Source organism: Pantherophis guttatus, chromosome 2 (assembly GCF_059756535.1).
Source record: "Pantherophis guttatus breed Tessera chromosome 2, ASM5975653v1, whole genome shotgun sequence".
Lineage (NCBI taxonomy): Eukaryota > Metazoa > Chordata > Lepidosauria > Squamata > Colubridae > Pantherophis > Pantherophis guttatus.
Genome location: NC_142064.1, coordinates 202,729,573 through 202,756,950, shown reverse-complemented (window position 1 = coordinate 202,756,950; position 27,378 = coordinate 202,729,573). Strand labels below are relative to the sequence as shown.

At 37.0% G+C, this 27,378-nt stretch overlaps 1 protein-coding gene across 17 annotated transcripts in view; it reads left to right on the top strand.

Moving 5' to 3' along the window:
- Positions 1 to 27,378, top strand: part of EBF1 (EBF transcription factor 1) — a 365,951-nt gene that overhangs the window by 242,678 nt on the left and 95,895 nt on the right. For 10 of the 17 annotated variants that reach the window (XM_034401454.3, XM_034401418.3, XM_034401444.3 and 7 more), the window contains exons 7-8: positions 7,188 to 7,269; positions 20,742 to 20,883. In XM_034401454.3, coding sequence (XP_034257345.1) covers positions 7,188 to 7,269; positions 20,742 to 20,883 — 224 coding nt within the window. The remainder of the gene's footprint in view (positions 1 to 7,187; positions 7,270 to 20,741; positions 20,884 to 27,378) is intronic. The other 7 variants (XM_034401475.3, XM_034401464.3, XM_060688494.2 and 4 more) reach the window with 1 other exon arrangement.

The window sequence follows — 27,378 nt, the reverse complement described above, 5'->3', positions numbered from 1 at the left end:
AGCCCATTCAGTTAAGCCCCTGCAAATTGTCTTAAGAAGAATAATTCAGGTGATACAAAAATATTCTGTTTTTGAAATATTTGGGAAACACATGACACATTTCTAATTTTCTTTAATTCCCCATTTTATGGAAATGTAACAATACTATAAAAGGCATATCTTTTCCAATCTATTAGATTCTTCATCAGCTTTCTTTCATCTATCTTGCTCACTTCCCACAACTACATAATAGGTTTTGGATAAGAATAATAATTTCTGAAAAATGCGTAGTGGAAGAGAATGAGAGAAGAATGAGATGAGAAAAGCTTAGAACTGGAAGCTAGAAAAGAGCAGATATTTTTAAGATTCTCTTCAGAGCATCGTGTAAACCCAAGCCACAAATATCTTCTCAGTCCCCAAGGAGGGCAAAGAAAGAAAAAAGTCCTGCCAAATATTTTCAGCTGTATCCTGGAACTCCTTTTCATCAAAGACATTTTTCAGTAGTTGCTGTAGTCAAAGGTTCATGGGACCATTGATCTATATTTGGCCCTATCCAGGTCTCTGATTTTGGCAATCTTAATAACCAATGCAACTCTTTGGAATCGTTCTATCTATAGCCTAAAAGTATTTTAGTGGTGCTTAGGATTTGCTTATATTTATCTTTCAATTACAGACAGAACACTTGCATATAATGCAAACCTCCACCTGCAAATAAAATAATAAAATAAATATTTTATTTATGACAACTCCTTCAGTTAAATATAGGCATATGATTGCAACTTTACAGTATTGCCTTCTATATGCCGTGTCTTAAATTATATCATTTTGAATTGTATAGGAATTATTTTCACACAACTGTAATCCTTGTTTGTAGCAAAGTGACTTATTTAAATTTCTGGAAATCATAACCTGTGTTTGACTTGAAATTCAGTAAGATGGTATTTAACAAAAGAAGTAAGATGTACAAGGTTTGGTCAGATGTTTTAAAATTTGGGAGAGTTTACTAAAGATTTCATTTCCCATTTTGCAATGTTCAGAATTTCAAGATAGATTATTAACCCTGTTTTGGCCCATGTTACATTGCCAAGTATCAATCTGTAAGTTCTTTTCTAATCACATCTCCTGCATTTAAAAAAAAAAAACACCCTGCCCAGAAATTCAGTATTAAATTAAAAATGTATTTTCATTCAAAATAGTGCAGATTTCTAAAACATGTTTTCTTACTATGCATTTCAAAATTTTTTTTGTTTTAATTTGGTTTAGATGTGCCAAGAATTATATCAGAACATTCAGGATTCATGAAAGCTAGTAGATAGCTAAATTCTAAACTAGGTATTAATCTTCTACTGATACTCCTAAGCACTGCAATTATAGTGGCTATCCCCAGACATTTACACACAATTACATACAATAATATCTTTCCATTCATTTTTGATTCAGCACAAGCTCCCATAAGCAAAAAAAAAAAAAAAAAGCCGGGGTCTTTCTCAGTAATTCTCCCCAATTTCTGCAGTCCTTTGTACCCCTTGAGACTGCTCCAGAGATTTGGAGGAACAGCAAGCCATATAAGAGAAAGGGTGGCTTTTCTATTCACTTCTGGTGGATGAAAGATGGAGGGTGCAATTAAATACAACTTGAATGTTTATCCACTTCTGATTGGTTGAGGGGAGAATGTGTACCCCTACATGTCAAACTTGCATCTGCACATAAAGAATTCATTAAAAAAATATCCCGTTAAAATTTATATAAGTATAGACTTTCTTTTCTCCTATCTCCAACTTAACACTCAATGCAAATTTATTCTGGTTCCACCCATTCATCTTCGGCTTGGATCCTCCTTTTCATATTTTTCTTTTTCTTTTCTAATAAAGGGTAATAATCTACCTTGAAATAATGATCATTGCAAAATGGGTAACTCCTCAATGCTTAGGATACTTCATAAAAAGATCCCTGTTTGTGTGTGTGTGTGTGTGTGTGTGTGTGTGTGTGTGTGTGTGTTTAAAGGGAATAGAGTTAGAACTTTATGAAATAAAAGAATATTGGGATTTTATCTGCTTCCTGCATTAGCACAAGTGCATATGCCCCAGACTTTTATATAAATCTTCCCTGTATTTGCACAGGCTGTTTCAAAACATGTGCTTGCCTCTGACTTAAAATTATTTTTAACTGTTCCATCTATCTCTCTACCTCTCCTTCTTGGTAACCTATTCCTTTTGGGAAGGGCAGGCCAAAATGGTCAGCTGCTTGGCTTCTACATTTTGGAAAACTCTGAAGAATCCTCCAGCAAATCTCTGGGGCAAAGCAGCCTTTTCCCCAAAGAACAAGGGCTTCTGAGAGACTTTGCCTCATAAGGGCCTGTCAGAGGCTCTGGGCAGGCATCAGTTGACAGGGACATCTTTGCCTCCTGACAGATGGTCAAGCTTTCCATGTCAGCAAGCAGCAGAGGGATCTCAGGATTTTGCCTGCATTCCACACGGCAGGGCCAGTTTAGGGCAAAAGGGATCTAATGTCCATGCCCTTCATAGTTGGCGAGCTAAATGATGGACTGTTGACAGGAGAGCCATCAAGTGCTTATCCTCAACATACAAATCTCTTTGCTTCTCCCTTTCGAATTTTTTGTTTGGCAGAATTAATGTCCTATTTGCTTATCTTCCCAAATCCGTTTTGGCACCAGTACAGACCACTGCTTGGTGGCAAGCAGTTGTCTGGACTTTAGATGCCAGGATTTGTGCTGACAGTTCTTTCCACACATTCAGAGTCAAGCCTCCCGCAGCTGGCCAGGAGAGAAAGCTCTTCCCCCACCATAGACAGCCACCCCAATAGTTAACTCATGCCAGATTTCAACTAACGATGGCCATATTTTGCTTGATGAGACAAGTAGTAACACACCTTTAAAAAAAAAAGGCGGGAGGAAACAAAGCTTTTCTAATCCCTATTCAGCTGACTATATTTCATGAATACAGACATCATACTTTTTTAAAAAGTTCAATTCAGAGACGGTTACTTGATTTCTCTTTGAACAATGTCAACTGTTTTCTGATATTATATTATAATAATATAATATGATATATTATATGACCCGCGGTGGTGCAGTGGTTAGAGTGCAGTACTGCAGGCTACTTCTGCTGATCACAAGCTGCCAGCAGTATGGCAGATTGAATCTCACCAGCCTCAAAGTTGACTCAGCCTGCCATCTTTCCAAGGTTGGTAAAATGACATAAAGAATACAGTACATACCAATATAATAAGTAAAAGAATAATCCTATTCTTTTAGATTGTTGGGGGCAATATGCTGACTGTGTAAACAGTTTAGAGAGGGATATAAAGCACTATGAAGCAGTATATAAATCTAAGTACTATTGCTGTTGCTATTAAAATTATATTAAATGGGTGTAATGGGAAAAATATATCTCCCTTAGCTCAACTCCCACCCATGTGGTAGACACATTCCTATTCTATTATTCTGGGAAATAATATGGAAATTGCCTCTGCTTCTCCAGCTGGCCTTCCAGAAGAAGATGGAAACATGACTTCTTTGGGTTTTAATTATAACAACTGGTGCCATATTCAGTAAATATTACCTCCTTATTTTAATATTTAATTTAAATTGAGAGCTAAATTTGATTATTCTTTTACTTATTATATTGGTATGTACTGTATTCTTTATGTCAGTTGTAAGCTACCTAGAGTCCTTTTGATTTCAGGAGGTAGACAAAACTCATAACAAATAAACGGGATGGAGTGTCTGAGCCATCTTAGAGTTTCGTTTTGTATTTCATGCCCTTTCAACATATTTAGCAATAGCAATAGCACTTAGACTTGTATACCGTTTCATAGTGCTTTACAGCCCTCTCTAAGCAGTTTACAGAGTCAGCATATTGCCCCCAACAATTTGGGTCCTCATTTTACCCACCTCGGAAGGATATCATCATTTTCTAATTATAATTTAAAAACATATTTGAACAGTCTATCCACTGGAACAGTGGTCCCCAACCTTTGTGGCTATGGTGGCCTGTCTGGGGGGCCAGTCATGTGGCCCAGTTTCCCTCTCCCCACCCTCCAGACTGGCCACATGAGTGGCAGGCTGGCGCACATGCACACGTGCATGCATCTTGACTTGCACAAGTTGAGCTGCATGTGCATGTTGTGCAAGTCATGCTGCATGCACATGAGTGCTTGCGGGACCACCACTTGCACAGCCCAGTTCAGAATAGGTCATGGGGGTTGGAGACCCCTGCTGTGGAAGATGAATAATAGTCATATAAAGGATTAGGATGGCATGTTATTATTTTCCCTAAAATTCTTTTGTTGTCGCTATAGATTTACGATAAGAGGCAAAACAAATGAGAAACTTCTTCATAGTTGGTCTATTTTTTTATGAATGAGACCAGTTTGAGAGCCGAACACATATTGTTAACTTCATATTTATTTCAATAGCATTTATGTCTTGCACAAGACATTCCTGACAAATTGTGCCCAAAGTAAATTGGTTGTACATTTCTGAATCAACAATTATTCCAAATATGTCATGACCTTTCCTACTTATGGCGATATTTTTTTTGATATGGTTTAACTTATTTCTAAAAAAATAAAAATAAGTTTGATATATCTCTTTGTTTTTTACTTTTATGGAAAATGTCCAAAATGTGAGGCCAATTTTCTTCAAGTTTTTGTTTTTATGGCTTATTAATGCAGAACATTGAGGAAGACATTTCCTATTGTTTATCTCTTTGGTAAAATATGTCTTCTGTTTCTGAAGAAATATGGGTTATAAAATGATTTCAGTGATTTTTAGAGTCAAGAACTTAAAAAGTATTGTTCATTTAAACATTTGCTGTTTCCAAGAACAAAGATAAATATATTTATTTTCACGTCCTTATTTTAGTTTGAAGACCACAGCTGATTTTCTTAAATGTTCATCATGCAAGTTTTGATAAGAATTTTGATTCAGCTTGATTTAACAGCTTTGGAAAAATATTTTATTTATAAATCATTATTTTTATTGATATGTGTGTGCTCACACAGGCACACATTCAGCTTTTACCAAATAATTTAACTCATGCTTTATACAAAAGTAAAGTTTAAAGAAGTACAGTATCTTTAAACAAAAATTCCAACATAAACCAGTTGCAATAAAATATAGATTGATATTGCTAACCGCAGTAGATTCTATAATGTTTTTTTCAGTTAAGAAGTGAAACACAATGGCTTTGTTTTTAAAGTCATCTTAAAATCAGCCACAAAAACAGCTAACTAGCTCTCTTTTGGAAGGAACTTCTAAAGTATATGCTCTGTTTCTATCCCAACTCTATTGAACATCAACCTTCCTGATTAAGACAGTAAATCCAAAGTTCAGTTTTTAAAAGCACTTTCATTTAGAATGTTGAATAGGGTAGTCCGTATCGAAAACAATCTGCTAGTTTTGGCACATAGAAAGATTCAAAATTTCTGTTAGGTTCAATGACAACTCCGAGAATACACTCTTTATTGAGACAATGCAAACTGCAGTATGTCTTTTAAATAGTCAGTTGATTGATTAATAGGTTAAAAGTAACACAACTAATTGACTGCAACCTTTAATGTAATGACAGCCCTAATTAAAAGAAAACTTGCCATGTGAGAGCTTCATAATAGTTGGCTTTTTTTCAGCTTTTGTTTGTCTGAGCTCTTGGAAAGAATACATACTGTATACTTAATATACTGTAGATATTTAAGAGTATTTCCCCACTCCTTGCCACACCCAGAATTTATTTGGCATCTCTTTTCTTGCTATCCTCAGTGATTTCTACATATTGATTTATTTTCTTTATTCTAAGTGTGATGCTTAGGGCATAGATGCCACCTTTTTATCCAGCCTATAATATGGGACCCATATTTTCTTTTCTTAAAAGGGCCACAATATATGGTGGAATTTCTTGCTCTTGTGTATCATATTATACACAATTCAACACCCCCCCCCCCGCACTTGTTGCTTTGGTAATACATGGGATATGTACTCATTTATCCAAAGATGAAGTCCTCCCAGTCAGCTTCAATTACATTCCCTACCTTACTTCTCCTACTTGGCCAGATAATAGAAGTTAGAATTTAAGTGCATCGATAAGGTTCTTTTTATCAATTTAGCTCTGAACCCCAGTATTCCCACATTGTCATCCAGGCTCAAGAGTTGGGTTGTATTGTTTTCCTGTTTGATACCACTTTGTCTGAAAGCAAAACAAAGCTGATTTTTGGTTTGTTACTGCTATAGTCCCAGATGTGGTATTCAGCAGGTTCTGATAAGTTCTGGAGAACCGGTAGTGGAAATTTTGAGTAGTTCGGAGAACCGGTAATTACCACCTCTGACTGGCCCTGCCCCATCTATTCTCTGCCTCCCGAGTCCCAGCTGATCGGGAGGAAATGGGGATTTTGCAGTAACCTTCCCCTGGAATGGGGTGTGAATGGAGATTTTATAGTATCCTTCCCGTGCCATGCCCACCAAGCCACAGTAGGGGTAGTAAAAAATTTTGAATCCCACCACTGTATAGCCCTATGGATTTTGCAGGCAATTTCTTATCCTGCAACTTCAGCATTTTGCTCTTGTGTATAGGCATGGTTGAGAATGTATTTCTCTTCCCCCTTCAAGCTGTTGTAGAAAACAGGCAGTCAGGATTGGAAAAACTGGGAAGAGTGCCTGGTTGTAGAAATGGAATTGGGGTGAAAGGCATTTTTTTGTTCTATGAAAGTTTCTATGAAAGTTTGCGAGACAGGAACACGATTGGATGATATTAAATGGCCCTATCCTATTGGTCAGTTGAAGGTGGATATTAATTGGTTCTTGCTGTTCCCCATGTGTTTTTAGTATTTTGAATTTTGAAGAAAAGAAAATGATCACACTGCTTTCAAACTGCTTTATTGGCATGGTATTGGTATTGGTATAGAAGTGCGCCCTTTGTGAAAGTTAGAGTGTTTTGTGGCAGTGAAAATGGATTATTTTGTCATACCTAATTATAAATGAAATTGGATGGAACTTCATAATGTAAAACTGCCTGTCCCTGCAAATTCCAGCAAAGAGACACCTATGGGATGGATTGCCTGTTTCTCCTGTTTCTTTGCCATCTGCCTCGAGTTCCAAGAATGTGTTTAAAGATGCATACACTGAATATATATAAGCAATTAAGCAAAACAAATATTGAGTGAATATACTAAACAAATTATCTTTTTTCCAACAGGTTCTTCTTGAAATTTTTTCTTAAATGTAACCAGAACTGCTTAAAAAATGCAGGAAATCCTCGAGACATGCGGAGATTTCAGGTTAGTGACACTTCCTACCTATTTGATCAATCTCTTTTTGAAAATATGAGCTAAGAAAAATTTCAGCCAGGTAACCTAGCTATTTTATTTGTGCATGCTTTGTGCAAGTTTTTAGCTAACATTTGGGAAGCACTTTAGAATTTCAGCCCGAGAATTATCAATGACCATACAGGTAGCCCTCGTTTACTGACCAGTCAACAACCATTAGAAGTTAGGACATGGCCTTATGACTAGTCTTCATAATTTCAGCCATGACAACAAGCTGGCAATCCGACAACTGCAATTCAGATGCTTGATGACTGGTTTGCAATTGCGACCTTTGCAGCATCCCACAGTCACATGATAAAAATTGTGATCTTCACGGTCAACTTCTGACAATAAAGTCAGTGGAGAAGTTGACAAGAGGTCATAATTGGCGATCATGTGATTTAACACATAATGACTATACAGAATTAACTTAACAACTGCAACAGGAATTGCTGCAGCTGCCATTGTAAGTTGGCGTGGTCTTAGCGACAGAGTTGTCTGTCTTAATTATTGTTATTAAGCTAGGATTACCTGCATAGGATCAAATAATTCTTAAAACAGCAACATATAAATCAAACAAACACAACAGATCTTAGAAGAATTGAAAAATAGATTTATGATCTGTCCCCGTACCCACACACACACACACACACAGCCAGTCGAGGGTTAAGGAAACACTTTGGAACGCACCCAGGTCTTATCTTCCACTTGGCAGCGATAGACACACCGTCTGCCAAGTGACTTTATTTTCAAAGTAAAAACAGAAAGATAAATACTCAAGAGTCCAAATGTCCGACACTTTAAATCTTTCTCTCAGCAGTTCCGGACGAGGCTTTAGTGACTATCTAAGGTTTGCTTTGTTCGTCACAAGGATCCTTTGACCACTACCCTCTATTATATAGTCTCTGGGGTGTGGTCCAGTGACTCAGTTCTAATCCCTAGCACGCCTCCCAAGCTGCTGCAAATGTTTATCACGCCTTCGGAGGCGTGCGTCCAGGAATGATGTTTCATTATCACTTTGATTCGAATCAGCTGTCTCCTCTCCCTCGACTGGCACTTGAGACAATGCCAGAGGGGAGGGGCCTGGAGAGGGAGGCCTGGCTGACTCCTCTTCCTCATGCTCGGAGCTTTCTTCCTCCGATGGGACAGGCTCAGAGGGCGGGGCCACAACAGATTAGACTAGATGTATAAAGATGTGATCTAATAATTTAGGCCAATTCCACTAGACATTTAAGTCTAGTATGCTCAGTTTTGCTGCCCTAGGCAGTGAGATTGAATCAAATTTATTTCATTGTTTGACTCATGGACCGCAGGCAAATCAGAACCCTTGTGCAATTAGTCTAAAATCCTTCCACTTGATCTGCAAGACATAAAAAAAATAGGCTCTTTGGAAAGGCTCTTCAGGACAGAACAGAGGATATAACTGAGTAGAACAGATACATTAGACAAAATAAACAGTTCACACCTGTATGCAAATGACTTTGACATCCTTGTAGGGAGTTAGATGTATATGAACCCAGCATTCCTAAGTAGGTAGCCTCTACCCCCTTGAGTAATCCTGGCTAATTTTCATGTTTTTGCATTTCTTTAATATAATACTATTCCAGCAGAAAAACGTCTGGCTTTCTATGAAGTAATGTGATCCAAAACAGCTACAGTGATTAAATCATAGACCCTTTTGGTTTCTGGCATATTAAGAGAACTTTTTCAAGGAAAAGATCTTACCTCCCTTATGCAATTTATTCAGAGGACTGCCTTTTGTAGTATTACAAGATATGTTTAAGCCTTTAATATGAACTAAAACTTACTTTTTCATAGGGTTTTGTGGGTGGGGGCTTAAAGATAGTTTGTACTTTTGAGAACCAGTTTGGTCTAGTGGTTAAAGTACCAGGCTAGAAAGCAGGAGACCCTGAGTTCAAGTCCTACCTTAGCAATGAAGATCAGCTGGGTGACCTTGAGCCAGTCACTCTCTCAGCCCAATTCATCTCATAGGGGGAAATAGGAGGAGGAAGGGGTGTTGGATATGTTCTCCTTCAGTTATTTGTAAAAATAATAAAGATGAAAAATAAATAAATAAATAAATAAACAAACAAACAAACAAACAAACAAACAAATAAATAAATAAATAAATAAATTGAAATTAAAAACTATACATCTCTATAATACAGGATAGAACAATACAATCATTATATTGTGATCTTATTGGGATATATAAACATAGTCACCTTGTCTCCTGATCTGAGCTCAGTATAAGATGGACAGCTATATAAATGTTATAAATAATAAAATATAACAAAAGTAGAATTGTGGGGCAGGGTTAGGACTGCCTGAAACTCATATTTTTCTTAATCAATAATTTAATGCTTTTATTTAATATTGTTTTATGGGAGAAGATAAATTAAGAATGAAGACTTCAGGTATTAGTCATAGGATTACTCTGTCAAAGACATATATGGGGTTACTCTGTTACCAAGAAGAAACCCTGTGGCTTTCTGAGTAAAAATGCATAGGATTAATCTCTTAGCTCTGTATTTTTTTATTTTCATAGTATAGATGATAAGGAAGACAATAATTTGAAAAATTACCAAAATGTATGTGGGCGTTTGTGTATGTGTGTATATGTTTCTACGAGTTTTCCTGATAAAGTTGTATATAAATATAGTACTTATAATTATGTTTACATTGCACTTTAAAGCCGTAAATGATTTAATGTCCAATTATCTGAGAATGTGCCTTATTGTAAGAAGCTGTATAAGTACTGAATTCAACAGGATGCTGTCTTAAAGATGCTATAAATTTCAGAGCATTGTTCTTTCTCATACACTGAAGGCATGTCAAATTCTCTAAAAGGAAGTTTTCTTGGCAATTGCTCTTGGCTCCCACATTCTTTGACTTGAAGGAAAGAGTATGACTTTGCTCTTCACTGAAGCCTTTTGAGTTGGATTGTTAGTGATTCTAGCTGCTGTTGATGCAGTTTTAATGCATGATTTAACTTTAATATTATATGTCTTAGGTGTCTTGAGCACTCCCCACAGCACTCAGTTTGAAGTCTCCATAGAATTTGCAAGCTGCCTTTCACATTTTGTCCAGTTCCTTTGATGTACTTCTCATCTTTTGTCAGGACTATTTCATATTTCATTATCAAAAAATCAGATCCATTCCAGCTGCCAACATCTCGGTAGCACTTTGTTCATTTCCAGTATTCTTGCTTCTCTTCCTGGGCCATGTTATTAGACATAGGAAATGAAGAAAATGCAATCTTGCCCCCATCTCCCTCAGTGTCTTCAAGTCTTTGATTGGTTGGATTCCTACATGGATCAATAGAAACAGGAGGAGGTGTCTTTCACATCCCAATTGGGTGCTCCAGTCTCTTCATATGCTATCTGGATGAATGACAGATTGCTGCTTTAGTCTCATTCAGTGGAAGATCTCTGATCAGCTCTACTGGTGGTTTCCTTGTCTTCAGGGCAGGCACAGGAATCCTCCTTTTTGCATTGAGCCCATTGAATTGTCATTCTTAATTCCTGAACCTACTATTCATCTCGGATCCATTACCAACTTCTATCATGGCAATTGGAAGTTGGTAATGTCTCAGGTTGTCTTGTCTTGTCTTGTCTTGTCTTGTCTTGTCTTGTCTTGTCTTGTCTTGTCCTGTCCTGTCCTGTCCTGTCCTGTCCTGTCCTGTCCTGTCTTGTCTTGTCTTGTGCTGTTGTCTGATCACAGACCTTAACATTTCCCAGTTTGTAATTTTTGATGCAGAATGGTTAGGGACCTCTTACCGGTATTTCCCCAGTTTTTCTCCTGCTTTGCCTCGTCCTTGCTAAACCTAGCCTATTTTTCTAGAATATCCACCAGTTAAATCTGCTTCATAGATAAGGGAATCTAGCATGAGCAGCCAAGGCTAAAGGCTGTCAAAGCACCAGTTCAAACCTACCTGTTCTGCTGCCAGTTCAGAACTCCTCCCAAGATGTCAGCTGATTTTCATATGGTAATGCTTTTACGTGGTCTGTCAGAAGAGCAATCAAAAGTTTGTGTAGGTGACCAGGTAGGACATAAGAGAGGTTGTTGATCTCTTGACTTGTAAAGATATTCTGTCAGGCAAGCTGAGCCTCACAGCAGTTAAGCTTTTCATGTGTAAACAGAGACTGCTTAATTACACAGGTCATGTCAATTAGTGTGACCTTAGCATTTTAAGGAAATTAATCACTTTCAGCAGAGCAAATCACCCTTCATACTTTTAAAATCCAGACTGTCTTCTACAGTGACCAAAAAAAACAAAACCCTATTTCCATGGGCAATGGTTATGATTTTTTCTCCCTCCTACCCTAGCTTCCAGATCTGGTGCTTGAACATTTGTAGAAAACAAGTCTAGCCTCTTGTTGATGATGCGATTTATTTATTGTAGCTGGGCAAAGAAAGGACAAGTTGAGGATAGGATGGCCTTAGCTTAATTCTGTTGGATATTGTCAGAGCCACGATATTAAGGGCAGCCTCCTTGCCCAAGCTATGATGCCTCCTTTTATGAGACAACTCACACATTCCTATAGTTTCAGCTTAGTATGTCCCTGTCCTCCATGAAGTGTTCATCTCAGCGTTGATCACCTGAATTTAGATTGAATAAAAAATATTGAAAAAACATTCTGAAATTGAGCTCTGTTATGAAAAGCAGATATGACTGTAGTGATGTAAAAAGATAACTCTACCTGTTATATATTCTTAAGGTTCAGTTCATGGGCTAGCCTCCCCACATTTGATAGACTTTCTCCCCACATTCTTTAGAACTTTCTCCAGGGTTGATTGTTTAGGGAAGGAGTTCCTCTGGATTTCTACTCTGCTAGTCGTTGCCGACTATAGGGGGTAGTGCTCATCTCCGTTTTGAGGCCATTGAGCCAGCGCTGTCTGAAGATGCTTTTGCAGTCATATGGCCAGCATAACAAAATGGAGCACTGTTACCTTCGCAATGATGTAGTACCTATTTATCTAGTCTCATTTGCATATTTTTGAACTGCTAGGTTGGCAGGAGCTGGAGCAAGAACACGGCACATGGGTCTCGAACCTGGGTGGTCAGCTTTCCAGCTGACAAGCCCAGGGTCTTAAGCACTGTGCCACTGCAACCCCTCTTTGAGGAAGAGTGGACAGATATTCAATGTGTAATATTCAATGTTCATCCTTAATTAAGACATAGTACTTTATTTATTTATTTAAAACATTTATATAGCCACCCATTTTATACCAAACTCTGAGCAACCTCAGAATAGTTGTGATAATATAAATTATTTGAGAATATAATGGTGGCAAGATAGACAGAAAATGAAAAAAGCTGGGATTGTACAGTATTTCTTTGATACATGCAACATCATCCAAATATTCTGACTAATTGTAATTGTTATTTCAATTACAATTGGAAAGAACTGCACTATTCTTTTGATTGGATAAAAAATGAATGCAAGTGAACAATTTTAACACATGTAGGAATGATAATGGAGTGAGAGAAAGTTTTATCAAGATCTGGGGTGTCAAACTCACGTCGTCACGGTGGCGTCACGTGACTATCGGGACTTTTTCTCCCTTCGCTAAAATGGGGGTAGGCGTGGCCAGCACATGATGCATCTGGCCCATGTGCTGGGAGTTTGAAAACCCTTATCTAGATTGTCAGGAAAAAATAATTGATAAAATTTATGCCTTCCATGGAAGGAAATCGCAATGTGGAAACGTTCTGTATTTTCTTTATTTCTCAAATTCCTGTCCTGCCTTTCTTCCAATTGATAATCCCCATGATATCTGCCCTCAAATCTTTAACATTGATGGAAAAAATCTTATTAAATCATTTTAGCACGTATCAATATTATTGCTGACAAATAGGACATTTCATTTTTTTATATTACATAAGCAGCTGGAATAAAAACTGATTTGAAAATATTTGAAGGACTGATATAAATAAAGTTGCAGTATTCCAATGCTAGGAATACAAGGTGGACATTGTTGCAGTGCATTAGAAATTAAGTTCTGTTTTGGTAATATTATTTTGTTGTGGATTTGAATAGTGTTCATTGGTGAGTCAGTGCTGAGTCTATTCAAGAGATGCAAATGATATTTCATGAGGCTAATTTTAAAAATCGGCAATGAGGGACTATATTTTAATCATCGTGAAGCTTCTACCTAAATTTAGGTCAGGCTTTTAGTATCTTGGGACTAGAAGTTGAGTTGCAAAATAATAATAGATCCATGCTGCCAGAATCTGTCTAGAAATTATTTCAGCCTCTTTCACATAATGTTCAGAGGTGTAAACAAAAATATATATTTCCTTCCAATAAAGTGTAGATTATTGAAAATATCAGGACCATAGATTAACTTAACCTAATGGTGTGTAGTCAAAACAGGGATCAATGCAACTCCTAATCTTGAAATGTTAGATATAGAAGTCTGTGATGATTCTAAGTGTGAGGAATGGTTGTAAGTCACTCTTTTGAATGACATTGTAACTTTGAACGGTCACTTAATGAATGGTTGTAAGTAGAGCACTACCTACAGTATACGTGAAGAGCTGATCGTACTGCAGGATTTTTTTCCCCTGTTTGCTTTTCCCAAATTAAAAACTGTGTTTTCTTCACAACATTTGGATAGGTTGGAGATTTGGCAGGCTTGTCCATACCCATGTTTACATGAATTTGTCAGCGCTTCATTAATCAATTTTTAAACAGGAATATACTTTTTTCCCCCTTCATGTGTTGGTATGCACTTTTTAAAAAGTTGCTTCTTTGCATACTTTTTACCTTGTGGTTGTTTCTGTTACAAGTTAATTTTACATATGCTTTGATCAAGATACAGTCCATTAATGCAGCAATTGAAATGAGTTGCCTTTTTAAAGAGAAATTTGGATCATAGTTAAGAAATTCATTCTCTCTTGAGAAGTTTTCCTAACTTTTATAGGATTTTCCAGTTTCCAGAATAAACATGTGAGTGGCCTTTAGTCATAAAACAGCCAATGCCCTTTACAAGAGTGTTCAGAACATACTAGGTTTTCCCCATCTCACAGAACATTAATGTTTAATACTGAATATACTGAATATGTTTTTCTTAAAACTATATGACCTCTGATTAATGTAATGCATGCTTGTGTAGAAACAATAGGTTTCTTTTTCTTGTTCTACAGGTGCACTATGAATAATCACTTCTGAAAGTAGACCACCAAATAACCACTAGAACTTTTTTCATACTTCCTGACGCTGGAAACAGTTTCTCTAGGGGGATTCCTTTTTATAGTACTTTTTTCTCCTAATGGCTATAAAAGAACCACCCTGGTATGGCATCATTGTAGTAAATCATATTTCTAGTCAAGGAAACTAGGTAGCAAGATTATGTTATGCAATGTATGGGTTTGACTGAGCCCCCGATGTTGCAGATGTTGTGGGTAGCAAGAATTAAATAACGGATTTCAGTGAGATTACTCTGGTTAAAAAAAAAAGTTAATCAATGTTCTCCTGCGGAGAAAAATATTGCATTCTCTTTTATAGGCTCAGAGCTCCCTTTACAGCATTATTTGAAACTCTGATTTAGTTCTTTTAAATGGAATAATATTAAACAGTTGGATTTGTTAGGATTTATGCTCTTGAAATACTTTAGTCTGTTACTTTTTTCTTTTCCTTTATTCCCCTCTATTTGGTTGGTTTTTAAATCTGTGTATCAGCAGTATTTTCAGGCAGCCAAAAACATCAGTATCAAAATCAACCTTAAAATAGAATAGAACCAATGGTGGGTTGCTACGGAACAGAACCAGTGGTAGGTTGCTACAGGCGAACCAGTAGCAGCGGTGGTGGGAGGCTCCGCCCACCCGCCCGGACGTCATCAAATACACCCTGCGCATGCGCAGAAGTAGCGCACGAACCGGTAGCAAGAGTAAATGAAACCCACCACTGAACAGAACAGAATGAGGCATTCCTAATAAATTTGGAGGATGTCTATGGAGGGAAACTTTGTGTTGGTTCCTGACCATTTTTCTTAAGATAACAATGTCATGTATTTTTTATTGAATAGGACCAAATCCTCCATCCTTGATACCAGCATATTTGAAAAGTATTAATAAATTACCAATTTCTGGATTTGTCTCTTTCACCCTCACCCTGGAAATTTCCCCCATGTAAAAACAACAACAGTTGCTTGTGTCTTCTGTTGCTTAAGCAAATGGATTAATCATTGTAGAAAAAGGCATAGTACTCCAGTGACTTGACGTGCCAAGGGCCTTAGCTGTCCTGTAGAGATGTCAATGATATTACATGCAAGTTGATGTAATTATGTAATAATGCCATGTCATGAACGACATATGGTATTTCATTTGCGTCATTTGCACAATGACATCATGACACGAATAATATCTCAGGTTCCTTCCCACCAGTGTAGATGCTCATGGCAAACATTGTTTTACAGTATCTAAGTATCTTTAGTATCTTGTGTAGGGTTTTTGCTTTATATATTTATTTATCTATTTATTTATAAAATTCAGTAATACTATAAACATACTGGGGATGTTTGTATTTCTCAGTTGACTTAAATGGCCAAGACTGTATAATGTAACCCAAGATAACTAATATTTTTAGTAAGAGCTATTAGTTAAACTTTTTCAGTTGAAACAGTTCAATATTCCATATATATAGTATAGCACTCAATAGCCGGAAAAGAGCAAAATTAATTTTGAACAAATGAAAGTGACTGATCATAGGAGTCCTGGTGGTGCAGTGGTTAGAATGCAGTATTGCAGGCTAACACTGTTCACAGCCAGGAATTCAATGCTGATTGACTTAGTGTTCCATCCTTCTGAGGTCACTAAAATGAGGACCCAGATTGTTGGGGGCAATATAGTGACATTTGTAAACAACTCAGAGAGTGCTGTAAAGCACTATGGACCGATATATAACTCTAAGTGCTATTCCTAGTCTATTGCTAATGCTATTGCTATCATTACAATCTTACTATCATTGCTATTGCTATCATTACAATCTCATTTCAATGAGCCACATTGGCGCAGTGGTTAGCTGATCACCAGCTTGGCAGATCACCAGTTTGGCAGATCCAATCTCACCAGGCTCAAGGTTGACTCAGCCTTCCATCCTTCCAAAGTTGGTAAACTGAGGACCCAGATTGTTGGGGGCAATCTGACTCTTTAAACTGCTTAGAGAGGGCTGTAAAGCACTATGAAGCGGTATATAAGTCTATTGCTATTGCTATCTTGTATATAGGGATTTTCATTATATAGTGCTTTGCATGAAATCTCTGTTAAGGCACATGCAGTTTTCTACCCAGGTATGTATTTGCCATGTAGAGAACTGTGTCTATGAATCTTGATTATAAAAACAAATTTAATTTAATTTCAAACTTTTGCTGATGTGTTCTTTTTCAGTATGCTCTAACTAGTGTGCTGGTTCTATCTCGTTCAGTACTCTAACTTCTAAAACTGTTTAAATATCTAATGAAATGAGCTAATGGCATTCTGTGACAAACTATATCCAGACATAAATCATGTTAACATTCACAGGCTTGTAAACATTAATAAATTGAAGAGAGGAGGGGAGGGAGTGAGGGACAGATTAAATAAACAGAAAATTGGAACTGCTGGATTAAACAGTGTTTTAGGTCAAGAAATGACAAAACATGTTTTTGAGGAATTTACTATGGTTAATGAAATATTACTTTGAAAACTTTGCTTTGTTTTCATCCCTTTTACCCATTTTAAGCCTCATAAGGAAATTCTTGCCAGCAATCCTTTCTGTTCATGCAACTTTGAGAGGGTAACAGCTTCCTTGGAGAATTGAAGAAATGTTTGCCAATCCTTGTAAAGCATTTCACCTCTTCAGAGGCTAAAGCTTCTCAATACCAAGAACAATTAAAGCAAGAGCCTTGTGGAGCGACTGGGGAATTCAGCAAAATAAATCAGAAACCCTCTTCCTTGGCTCTGGAGGGTAGCCTCATTATAAGAGCAGATCTATTAGCCCCTTTGCCATTGTCTTTCATTTCTCAAGTGAGGTGATTCTAATTAAATTAATCTGCATGTCAATCTATCGGTGATCAATCAAAGAGGCTGAGGTCTCCCTTAGCGGCGCTGTGCTTGAGGCTGACAGGGGCTGATAATGGAGGAAGAAATAAACTGTCGAGCAAAGTTAATTAGTCAACATAATAGGTGGATTAAACAGGAGCCAGCTGATTGCAGTTTCACATGTTGAAGCATGAGGTGGGAGCTGAAACTGCAATTAACAGACAATTATTATATTTGGTTGTAAGAGGTCGCATGAATAAACATATCTCAGTGGGTTTCCATTTTTAATCCCCCTTCCTTGTTTAATTTAAGGAGAAGTGTAGGTCATTTCTTCTTATTGTTTTAGCAAAAGTTCTGGAAGGCAGGTTCATGGGAGGGAAGCTTTAATTAGCTTGGGATGCTTAATGAGTGGTAGTGGAATGGAAACATAGCCTTTAGGTTGAATGCGTAGTTAGGCAGTGGCAAAAAAGAACAACAATGATGCAGATACACAGATGCAGAATTTCCTTAAAACTTGAGAGAAAACAGGTTTTGTGAAAATGGCCCACCAAAATTTTCGTTGGTGATTTGTTTTGTTGATTCATCATCCCTGTTGGAATACGTCCTGTTGAATTTATAACTAACCAGGTACAGTATGGTGTTATTAATCTGTTTTTCCCCCTCCCCCCCTCCATGATCAAACACAACAGTACATTAATATTAGCGTGAACAGGCATTTATTCACAATAAGGGTGGTTGCTTTATCACCTCCATCAGGCATGTCAAACTCACGTCATCACGTGACGTATCGGGACTTTTCCCCCCTTCACTAAACTGGGTATGGGCATGGCCAACGCGTGATGCATCCGGCCCACAGGCCACAAGTTTGGCAGTCCTGATCTACATCATCTACAACACACATCTACAATGTTGTTACCTGTTTAGGGATATGAAACGTCTTCAAGAAAACAAGCAAGCTCAGAGAGCACCAAGGACCCCTCATGTCAACCCTGAGCTACAAATATCCTTTATTGGAATAAATGGCTGTCCACACATGTACTGTTGTGTTTGATCATGGTAACAGATTGACTTAATGCTAAGGCTATATTTGTTTACAGAAATCAAAATCAGTATTATTATAACTGTTATTATTTTAAATTTTAAATAAATTCTGGCAGACTCCTGGAGACTTACAGCAATGCCAGTCTGAAAGAAACAAAGGACACAAATAAAAATTACAGTACATGTTTATAATATCTCTAATCAGAAATCAGTGCATATAACATAAGTAGGTAGCTAAGCATCTAAACGCTGATGGTCAATAGTTATTCCCTGGAGGCCTTCCAGAAAATTTTGATCTTTGGTAAATTTGGGAAGGCTGTCACCAAGGGGCAAGCCTAATTTCTTGGGAGAGGCAGTTCCAGAGCATTGGTGCCAAGATGGGACACCTACCCTTCTGGGTTCAATCTTCCCCACCTCACAGAATTAGGATATCACATGGAGATTCTCCCAGAAGACCCTCAGATGAGTCAAATTTGGTAAGAGTCAAAAGTTCCGGAAATACCAAACCATGTTTGGAATTTTTGATTGAAACTAGCACTTTGAATTGTATATAGAACTCTTGCTGGTAATTAATATGGGACCTGCAAGATAAGTGTCATACAATCATAATGACTAGGGCCGAGATAAAATATTTGGATGTGATTTAAGAATACAATCCTTCAACACTGGGAGGGAGGTAGTGCTGTAGCAAGCACTAGATTTGAGTACAATTGTTAAGTGGATGACTGTTTTTATTTTCATATTTGTGTAATCGTGTCCTAATCAATATACATATGCACAATGGCTACTTCAGGCACTTAGTGAAAGTAATCTAGGAATCCATTGTTCAAAGGCAAGCACATCCTCTCACAACCCTAAGAGGCCCATTCTCTGCAACAAACAAAATTCAAGAGTTGTTTGAATATTTAAAAATCCAGGATGATTCAAACAGCAATGAGTGAACTTGCTTGCTAACATCATAAATGTGATCTACTTAAGGCAGCAGTCACCAACTTCCTGGCTCGGCAGACTGGTGGAGGTAGTGGTGGCAGCAAGGGTGGGGGAAGGGATGGTTTCACATGTGTGCCACTTTTACAAATGCAGCTTCATGTGTTCATGCCCTTGCACTCGCCCATGACTTCCATGGCTCGGTTCCGAATAGGCTGTGGTCCAGCACTGGGCCACAGATTGGGGGTTGAGATCCCTGTCTTAAGGCATCCCCTTAGTACCCTGTTATTTAACTCCTTAAAGAAAAAAATGTTTTGCAAGGTTCTCTTAATATAAATGAGACTAAATATAATAAAGAAAAGTGATGAATGAGATGGTGATAACAAGCGTAATAGTAATAATGCCAGTATTATCAATGCTGTCATCTAAAGGTGTCAGTTGTCTACTCTACTGCTTAACTCCTTAAAGTTGACGTTTTTTATACAGCCTCTAAAAGGTCCTTTTAATATAAATAAGATTCAACTATAATAAATAATCACTGTTGGATCCTATTTTTGATCCATAGGGAGTACAGAAAACAATACATATTTTTATAAAAGTAACTTAATGGAAATCCTTTATCAACTTGCTCGAAAATTATATTTTATCAATAAAATTATGCTTTATTAATAAATTTATCAGCTGGTTGAGTTTGTGCTTTTTGTTTGTTTGTTTATTTATTACTAAATGTATATGCTGCCCATCTTACTGTCTAAATTTTCACATATCTTATATTGCACAGCAAAACAATATTTCTATTTCTAGTTGTTCCCATTAGGATAATGAAGTTTGCAAAAACACTAAATTCACACTTGATCGTTTGATAAAGACAAAGTCTACTTAGATTTGAAAAGCAGTATTCATTTAAGTTCTAAAATATTCTTTACGCATACAATCTTTCTTTCTTTCTACCCTGTTCAGGAGAATTTTGGACAAATGCATACATTCCAGGCTTTAGCAGTATGATGAATTCAGTTACTCTAATCCAACTTTAGCAACCAATTTTGTTTTTGCACTTGAATCAATTCTCATTTGCAGTGACAACAGTTTATCTATTCTGACATGCATGCTGAAGGATGATGTGGAGTAATATGCAGCCAACTCTTTTAAAAAGGAGTTAATAAAGCTGCTCTTGTTAAAATTATGGTTAACAGTGTATATTCCTTTATACAGCTACAAACTGTGTAATTTGACTAAATGACATCAAAAGCCTGTGATGCCAAAGACCCACTCATCAATAGCACCTCTTGTTAGAGTCATAGAGTCTAGGCATTAGTTATTATGCGAAATAGCTGTGCAATTTTCTGCCGCTCCCAGCTGTTATTTAAGATTCTGGGTTTATTAGTCTCTGTGCTTTATTTGATTTTAAATTGCATTAAAGTGTTTCCTTATATTGCTGTTCCACTTGCAGGTTGTGGTATCTACAACAGTCAATGTGGATGGCCACGTCTTGGCAGTGTCGGATAATATGTTTGTGCACAATAACTCCAAACATGGGCGGAGGGCTCGAAGGCTTGATCCTTCGGAAGGTACGCCTTCTTATCTGGAACATGGTAGGCATTTTTTGTTGGTTGCCATTTCTTCTTTCACTATGGGTCCTTGGGCTTTCTTTCCCCCTATTTTCTTCCCATGCTCAACACTGGTGCAAAATTTTGAAAATATTGCTGAAAACCAGCACCAAATTTTCAACCTATTGGAATCCATCTTATACATAGAAGTAGGGCTCAATCTTATATATGGTAGAGTTCTTACAATCACACAATTGATTATTTTTTGTAAATCTGAAGTAGCCAAGATCACTTTCTGTCAAAAGAGTGTTTCTCAACCTTGGCAACTTGAAAATGTGTGGACTTCATCTCCCAAAGTTCCCCAGTCAACATACTGGCTGGGGAATTTTGGGAGTTGAAGTCCACACACCTTCAAATTGCCAAGGTTTAGAAACAGTGCTATAGAGAATTCTTTTATGGACATTATGTTTTAAATTCACAAATACTGCTTTTTGTTATGTACATAATGTTCCTAAATATTGCTAGTTCTATGAAGTATAAGAAAGTGAGTCTCTGCAAATGTGTATATACATTGGATCAATGACTGTAAAATAGTCACGCTACATTACCTCTTTTTTTAATTCCAAGAAGCAGTAATGTTAACACGTATTTTGGATCTTATAGTGCATATCTGGAGTAGGAAAGTGAATCTGTGCCCTTTAGAAACTGTAAGAACAGGAGTCCCATTCAACATAGCCTGTATGGGGAGGAATGCTTGGTGTTGGAGTTCATCGTTTAGATGGCCACATGTTCCTTCTCTATGGCTTACAGGATGATTTTGAAATAATACGATCCTCACTCCTACACCATAACCCAATTTCAAGAATAACTTGGTGGCTGAGTCAGCAACTGAGTTTAGGGTCCAATGAGCTATCTTGCAATGACAACATGTTTACATGAATGAAATTAATATGAATCTTTAAATATTTTCTTGCAATTGTTTTTCTAAACATTTTTTTAAGACTTAGAAATGCAGTCTTACAAAGTATTCATGGATAAATCATTTTCACTATTTTAACATGGAGAAATCCTATTTATTTATTTATTTTGTTAAAAAGTTTGGTTTTCATCTTTCTCCTTTAAAAAGAAACTCTGAATTGGTAAACATATAAAACAAACACAGTGTTAAAATAGTGACTAACAACTGAAACTATGCAACAACAGTACATTACTGGCACACATCTTTCTCAAAGTCTCCCTGGAAAATGAAAGCAAGAAAAATCTGAATATAACCTTTACAAGAAGCAAAGAGGATGCTGAATGTATCTTACTAGAAGCTTGCACACTCTACTTTCAAAACTGTCAGTGAAAGCTGCAGTTCTGAAATCAATCAGCAGACTGGGAGCCTTTGTGGAAACACTGTTTATCAAAGCAGAATTTTACTAGTGGTGAAAAGCTTTGTTGGGGTAGATGTATAATGACTACTACTTCCTTCTCCTCTCCCTCTATGGGCCAAATAAATCATAAATTGAGAGTAGAGGATGGTTCCTTGTAAGGGGAAGGCTAAGTAAATATAGAGTGCATTGTCACCGGTGAGTAGAATGGAAGCAAACAGTAGGTAGACCCAGAGCCAAATGTGGATAGGGCACTTATTTGCTCACCCTCCTTTCCCCTGTCACTTTCTTTAACACTTTGTTTCTCTGTAACTGGCCAGGACAGGTTTCTCTTGCCAGAAGTATGAAGTGATTGCTTACAGAGGGCTTTTGAAATTAGGCCACAGACTGCATGAAATTAAACTGAGTTACTGGTTGCCCACCCATGATTTAGATAATACAAAGGCATCTTGTTCCCTCAGCGTCTCCTCCACCTTCCCAGTAAGAAGGAAAAGCTGTACCAGTCCTGGAGCAGGCCTAATGCTAGTTTCTCTCACTGATGAAAAAAAATATATATGAATAGATAAATTAAAAATTAAACAGATGTGAAAAAAGAGGATTAGACTTATGCTGTAGCTGGCCGGTCTGGCAGAGTTTAAAAAGTGATGTTTTTACCACTACGGATGGCCTTCCTCATCCATCCTCAAAGAATTGCTGGGTATGAATTTTACCTTGTGCATTAGGTCCATATTGTTTTTATTGTAAAACTAAAGACTTGCAAGTCTTAATGTACCTTCTCCTCTCTCTTTTATATTCATGAGAACTTGGGAGGGGCTTGACTGAGTCACTTTATCAGATTACATTCCTATCCCCGACTCAATCTTCTTTTATCTGGCTGCTATCTTAGAAGTAGCCTCTTCTTCCTCTTGCTTCTTAAGACGACTCCCCCTTCTGTCTACATCATTTGGGTAAACAGATTGTGTTTCAGAAAGCTACGTGGACAGGTTCAGCCAGGACATGTTGAGACTGCAACAAATAGGATATTAATCTCCCACAATTCCAATTAGTATTAATATGCATGTATAAATAGCTTATGCCAATGCTAACAATATTTATCGCTTAGCATATCTGAAATTTATTCTAGGAACATGTTGAAAAACCATGCTGCATGAAAATACGAACTACCATCATTGTAGGAATCGTTGGAAAAAACACAACCTCTTTCCTCATTATTAGGCTCCCTACTATTATAACTTATCCTTTTACTTTGCATATATGTAAAACAGCTCTCTTTATGTTGTAGGAGCTACTTACAAAATAATTTTGGTCACGTGGTAAATGCATAATGTATCAGATCCACAAGTTTGCGCTTTCCAACCTAAAATTCTTAGCTCAGCAGAGTTTCTTATTATATAAACATAACTTACATCTGTATTTATTTAGCTTTAACTTTTATGTAGACCATGAGACATTTTCTGCAATAATTCATACTATAGATTTTTTCCATCCTTGCCAGCAACCTAATTTAATAAACAAACCACTGTCATAATTTTTGGCTGATTTACTAAGGAATGTTCAAGCTGTTATTTTATTAATTAGAAGGAAACGAAGTATGCAGAGAATATCTATTAATTCATCCTTGAAGTTTCTTATACAAACCAAATCCCCCCTTCTTTTTTTTATTAAAAAAAATAGGATGCAGATGTTTGGGTTTTTTTGAGGACTCAGTCAATACAGGTAGTCCCCAGTTTAAGAACAAGTTCCATTCCCAAAGTCTGTCCTTAAAGTCAAATTTGTTTGTAAACTGGACCCAGTGTAATTGTATAATACTACATAAGTACTATTGTATAATGAACATGAACCACTGTGTATTTAACTTGAATCACTGTGCATTTAACTTGAATCTTGCTATAATAGGCTCTGTTCTTAATTATGGGTCCTGTTTAAACCAGAGTGTTCTTAACCTGGGGATTTGCTGTACCTGCCAATTAGAAGGATAGGCCAGAATTCCTTCAGATTGGAAAGTTTCTGCTTTCACCCTTAGCATAAACCTACCTGCTCTAAATTTTGCTCATAGTTCTTTTCCATGTAATATGGGGAGAAAAAGGAAAATCAGATTCCAGCTAAGAGCAGGTGGTATGAAAATTCTGCTTGCATGAGTTTATACCAAATTTTGTAATTCCACAATCATATTTTAGTATTGAGATTAAAACATTACTTTTTAGAACTATGCAAAGTTCTGAAATTATTTATTTTTATTTATCACATTTATATGGCCACGCTGGGACAGCATGGTGGCTAAGCAGTTAAGATGTTTGGCTTGTCAGCTGGAAAGCTGGCAACACAGGTTCGAGACCCAAGTGCCACAGGATAGAGTGCCAGCTCCTTCCAACCTAGCAGTTTGAAAGCATGCAAATGCAAGTAGATAAATTGGTACCAGTGGGAAGGTAACAGCGCTCCATAATGTCATGCTGGCCACATGTCTGCAGAAATGTCTTAGGACATTTGGCTTAATGGTCTTGAAATGGACATGAACATAGTCTCCCATAGTCAGCAATGACTAGTGGAATAAAATCTGTAGGGACTGCTTTACTTTTTACTTTTATGACTACCCATCTCACAAGAAGTGAATCTGGGCTGCATACAGTAAAAAAAGTATAAAACAATAACCATGTGAAACATAGTCATGCTGAAGAAGTTTTTAAAAAGAAAAATCACATACAAGAAATTCAATCAGCATTAGAGTCACTTCTAGATCAAGAGCCAAGGTGGCACCGTTGTTAGAATGCAGTACTGCAGGCTACTTCTGCTGTCTGCCAGCTGCCTGTGGTTTGGCAGTTCAAGTCTGAGCAGCTCAAGGTTGACTCATCCTTCCATCCTTCCAAGGTTGGTAAAATGAGGATCTAGGTTGTTGTGGAGCAATATGCTGACTCTGTAAACCACTGTAAAGCACTGTGAAGCGGTATATAAGTCTAAGTGCTATTGCTATAAGGTACATTTACTTTAATGAATTGATGTTTTAGGGCAGGTAAGAGTTATCCAGCTGAGGTACACCATCCTTCCTTTATTGCACATGCATTGCTCTCCTTCTAAGGGCCATGTTGGTGCCTCTGCTGAAGTAAGGCAGCATTTATTCAATCTCAGAGTGAAAAAGTACCAGGCAGAGCCCTGGGTATTGGAGAAAGAGTCATACACATGGCCCTTTCTACCATGGGGATAACCAGATCTGCTACTTTGTCTGGCTTCTGTAGGGGGAGTATGGAGGGAACTCTATTGGCCTTGGTTGCCATTTCAAATTTTACCTCAATTTAAAATTATTTGACTTCACAAATGGTGGCAGGGATTAAAATCTGGTAAGAAAAAGAAGTCATGTGTATAATGAAGTCACTTTGATTTGACATCTCAGTTTCTTTTTGTTTTATTAGAAACACATTCTAAATATGCTATAATAAGTCAAGGCAGCAATCCTATGTATAGCTTTTCTAGGGAGAAAGGAATGCAAAAATAATTAGGCTTTCTTTCTGAAGAAATATCTGCAAGAAAAGATTTTGCCTGTCCACAATTTTGGACATATTTTATGCAAGCACAACATGGTACATGGTGGGCACAACATTTTGGCCCACATAAATTACATTTTAAATTATCTTGTTATCTTCAGCTGGGCTGGAATGGAAGGCCTGTGAATGCATCCTGTTCCCATAAAATCAGGCTGCATCTTCTCCAGGTCCTTACGCCTTTCTAAAATATTGCTATCCTGTATTTAAGCAACAGTCATGTAGTTCCAGGGAAAGCTTTTCAAGACCGTGAAAAGATCAAAATTCAGGAACTTTGCTATAATATTGGGAAGACAGATTTCCTTCTTATTGTCTTCCTATTTGATCATTTATAAAATTTAATGAAGCAAAAAAAGTCCCCTGAAGATCTATTACTATACACTTTACACAATAACCATGGGTGGAAAAGGGACTACAATAACATAAAGTCACCTAAACAGTATATAAATTAGTTGACTATATATATTTGTTTAATAAATCAATAAATAAAAATATTATGGACTAAAAAATGGTTAAACAAATTAACTTTGTTTTTCTAGGAATCATCATTTGTATAGATGATTCTATACAAGTGCATAATTAGCACAGTGCAATATTTTCTGTTAATTTCATAATGTAGCAGTAAATTAATTTTTAACTCTTCTATATTGCTTTAAAATTTGGAATTAATTTTCTCTTTTCAGTCCAGTTGTCACATATTGCTAAAAAAGAAAAAGAAAAAAAGGAAAATTCTCATTAGTTTATTTCACTGTAATCAAGATTGTACTCCATGAATTTTCCTTAACAGGCATGCCTTAATAAATACATTGGTCAGTGCACAGTTTTTAAATTTCAAAAGTAATAGCTGGCAGATGCTCATGTAAGCAGCTCTATTTGATACAAGGGAAGTAAAACCAGTGATTTGTACTAAAATAGTTTCACTAAGATGTGTCTGTTTTTTCTTGTGTTTCAAAATTGTAAACGTTGGGATGAGAAGACCAATATATTCAATCAATATGGATTTCTAGGATGTAAGTTTTAAAAGAGAACTTCTCTAAATCACAAACCCTAGCTCATAAAGAATTTGAAGGAAAAGGGTGAAGGGAGTGTTAAATGAAGAAGGTATTTTATACTTCTCTTCAAAACTGTGTTTAAAAGTCACTTCTATGCTGCTGCCAACATTTTAAATGGGTCATAGAATATTTTAATAAAATATTTTTGTAAGGGCAAAATGGAACATTTCAAATAAGAACTGATCCGTGTTTTAAGTATAGAATTTGAGTTTACTGGAGAGGCAGTTTGGTGTAATGGGTAAGGCACCAGTCTAGAAACCAGGAGTCTCACAGGAGACTGTGAGCCTTAGGCATGAAGAACCTTAGGCATGAAGTCAGCTGGGGGACTTGAGTTGAGGCCAGTCATTATCACACATCCCTAGAAAGCAAGCAATAGCAAACCACTGCTGAGAAAACCTCAGAGATTTTTTCCAGACAGTTGCTAGGAGTCAACCCTGGCTTAAAGGCACCAATCATAATAGTAAAATAAAAAGGAGTTTGCTATAGGCCATTTCAGAAGTTAGGGGACACTGGATGAATGGGCATCATACCCATGCTGCTCTTCATGTAAAGCACATATATAAAAGAGCCTCTTCTATTTTT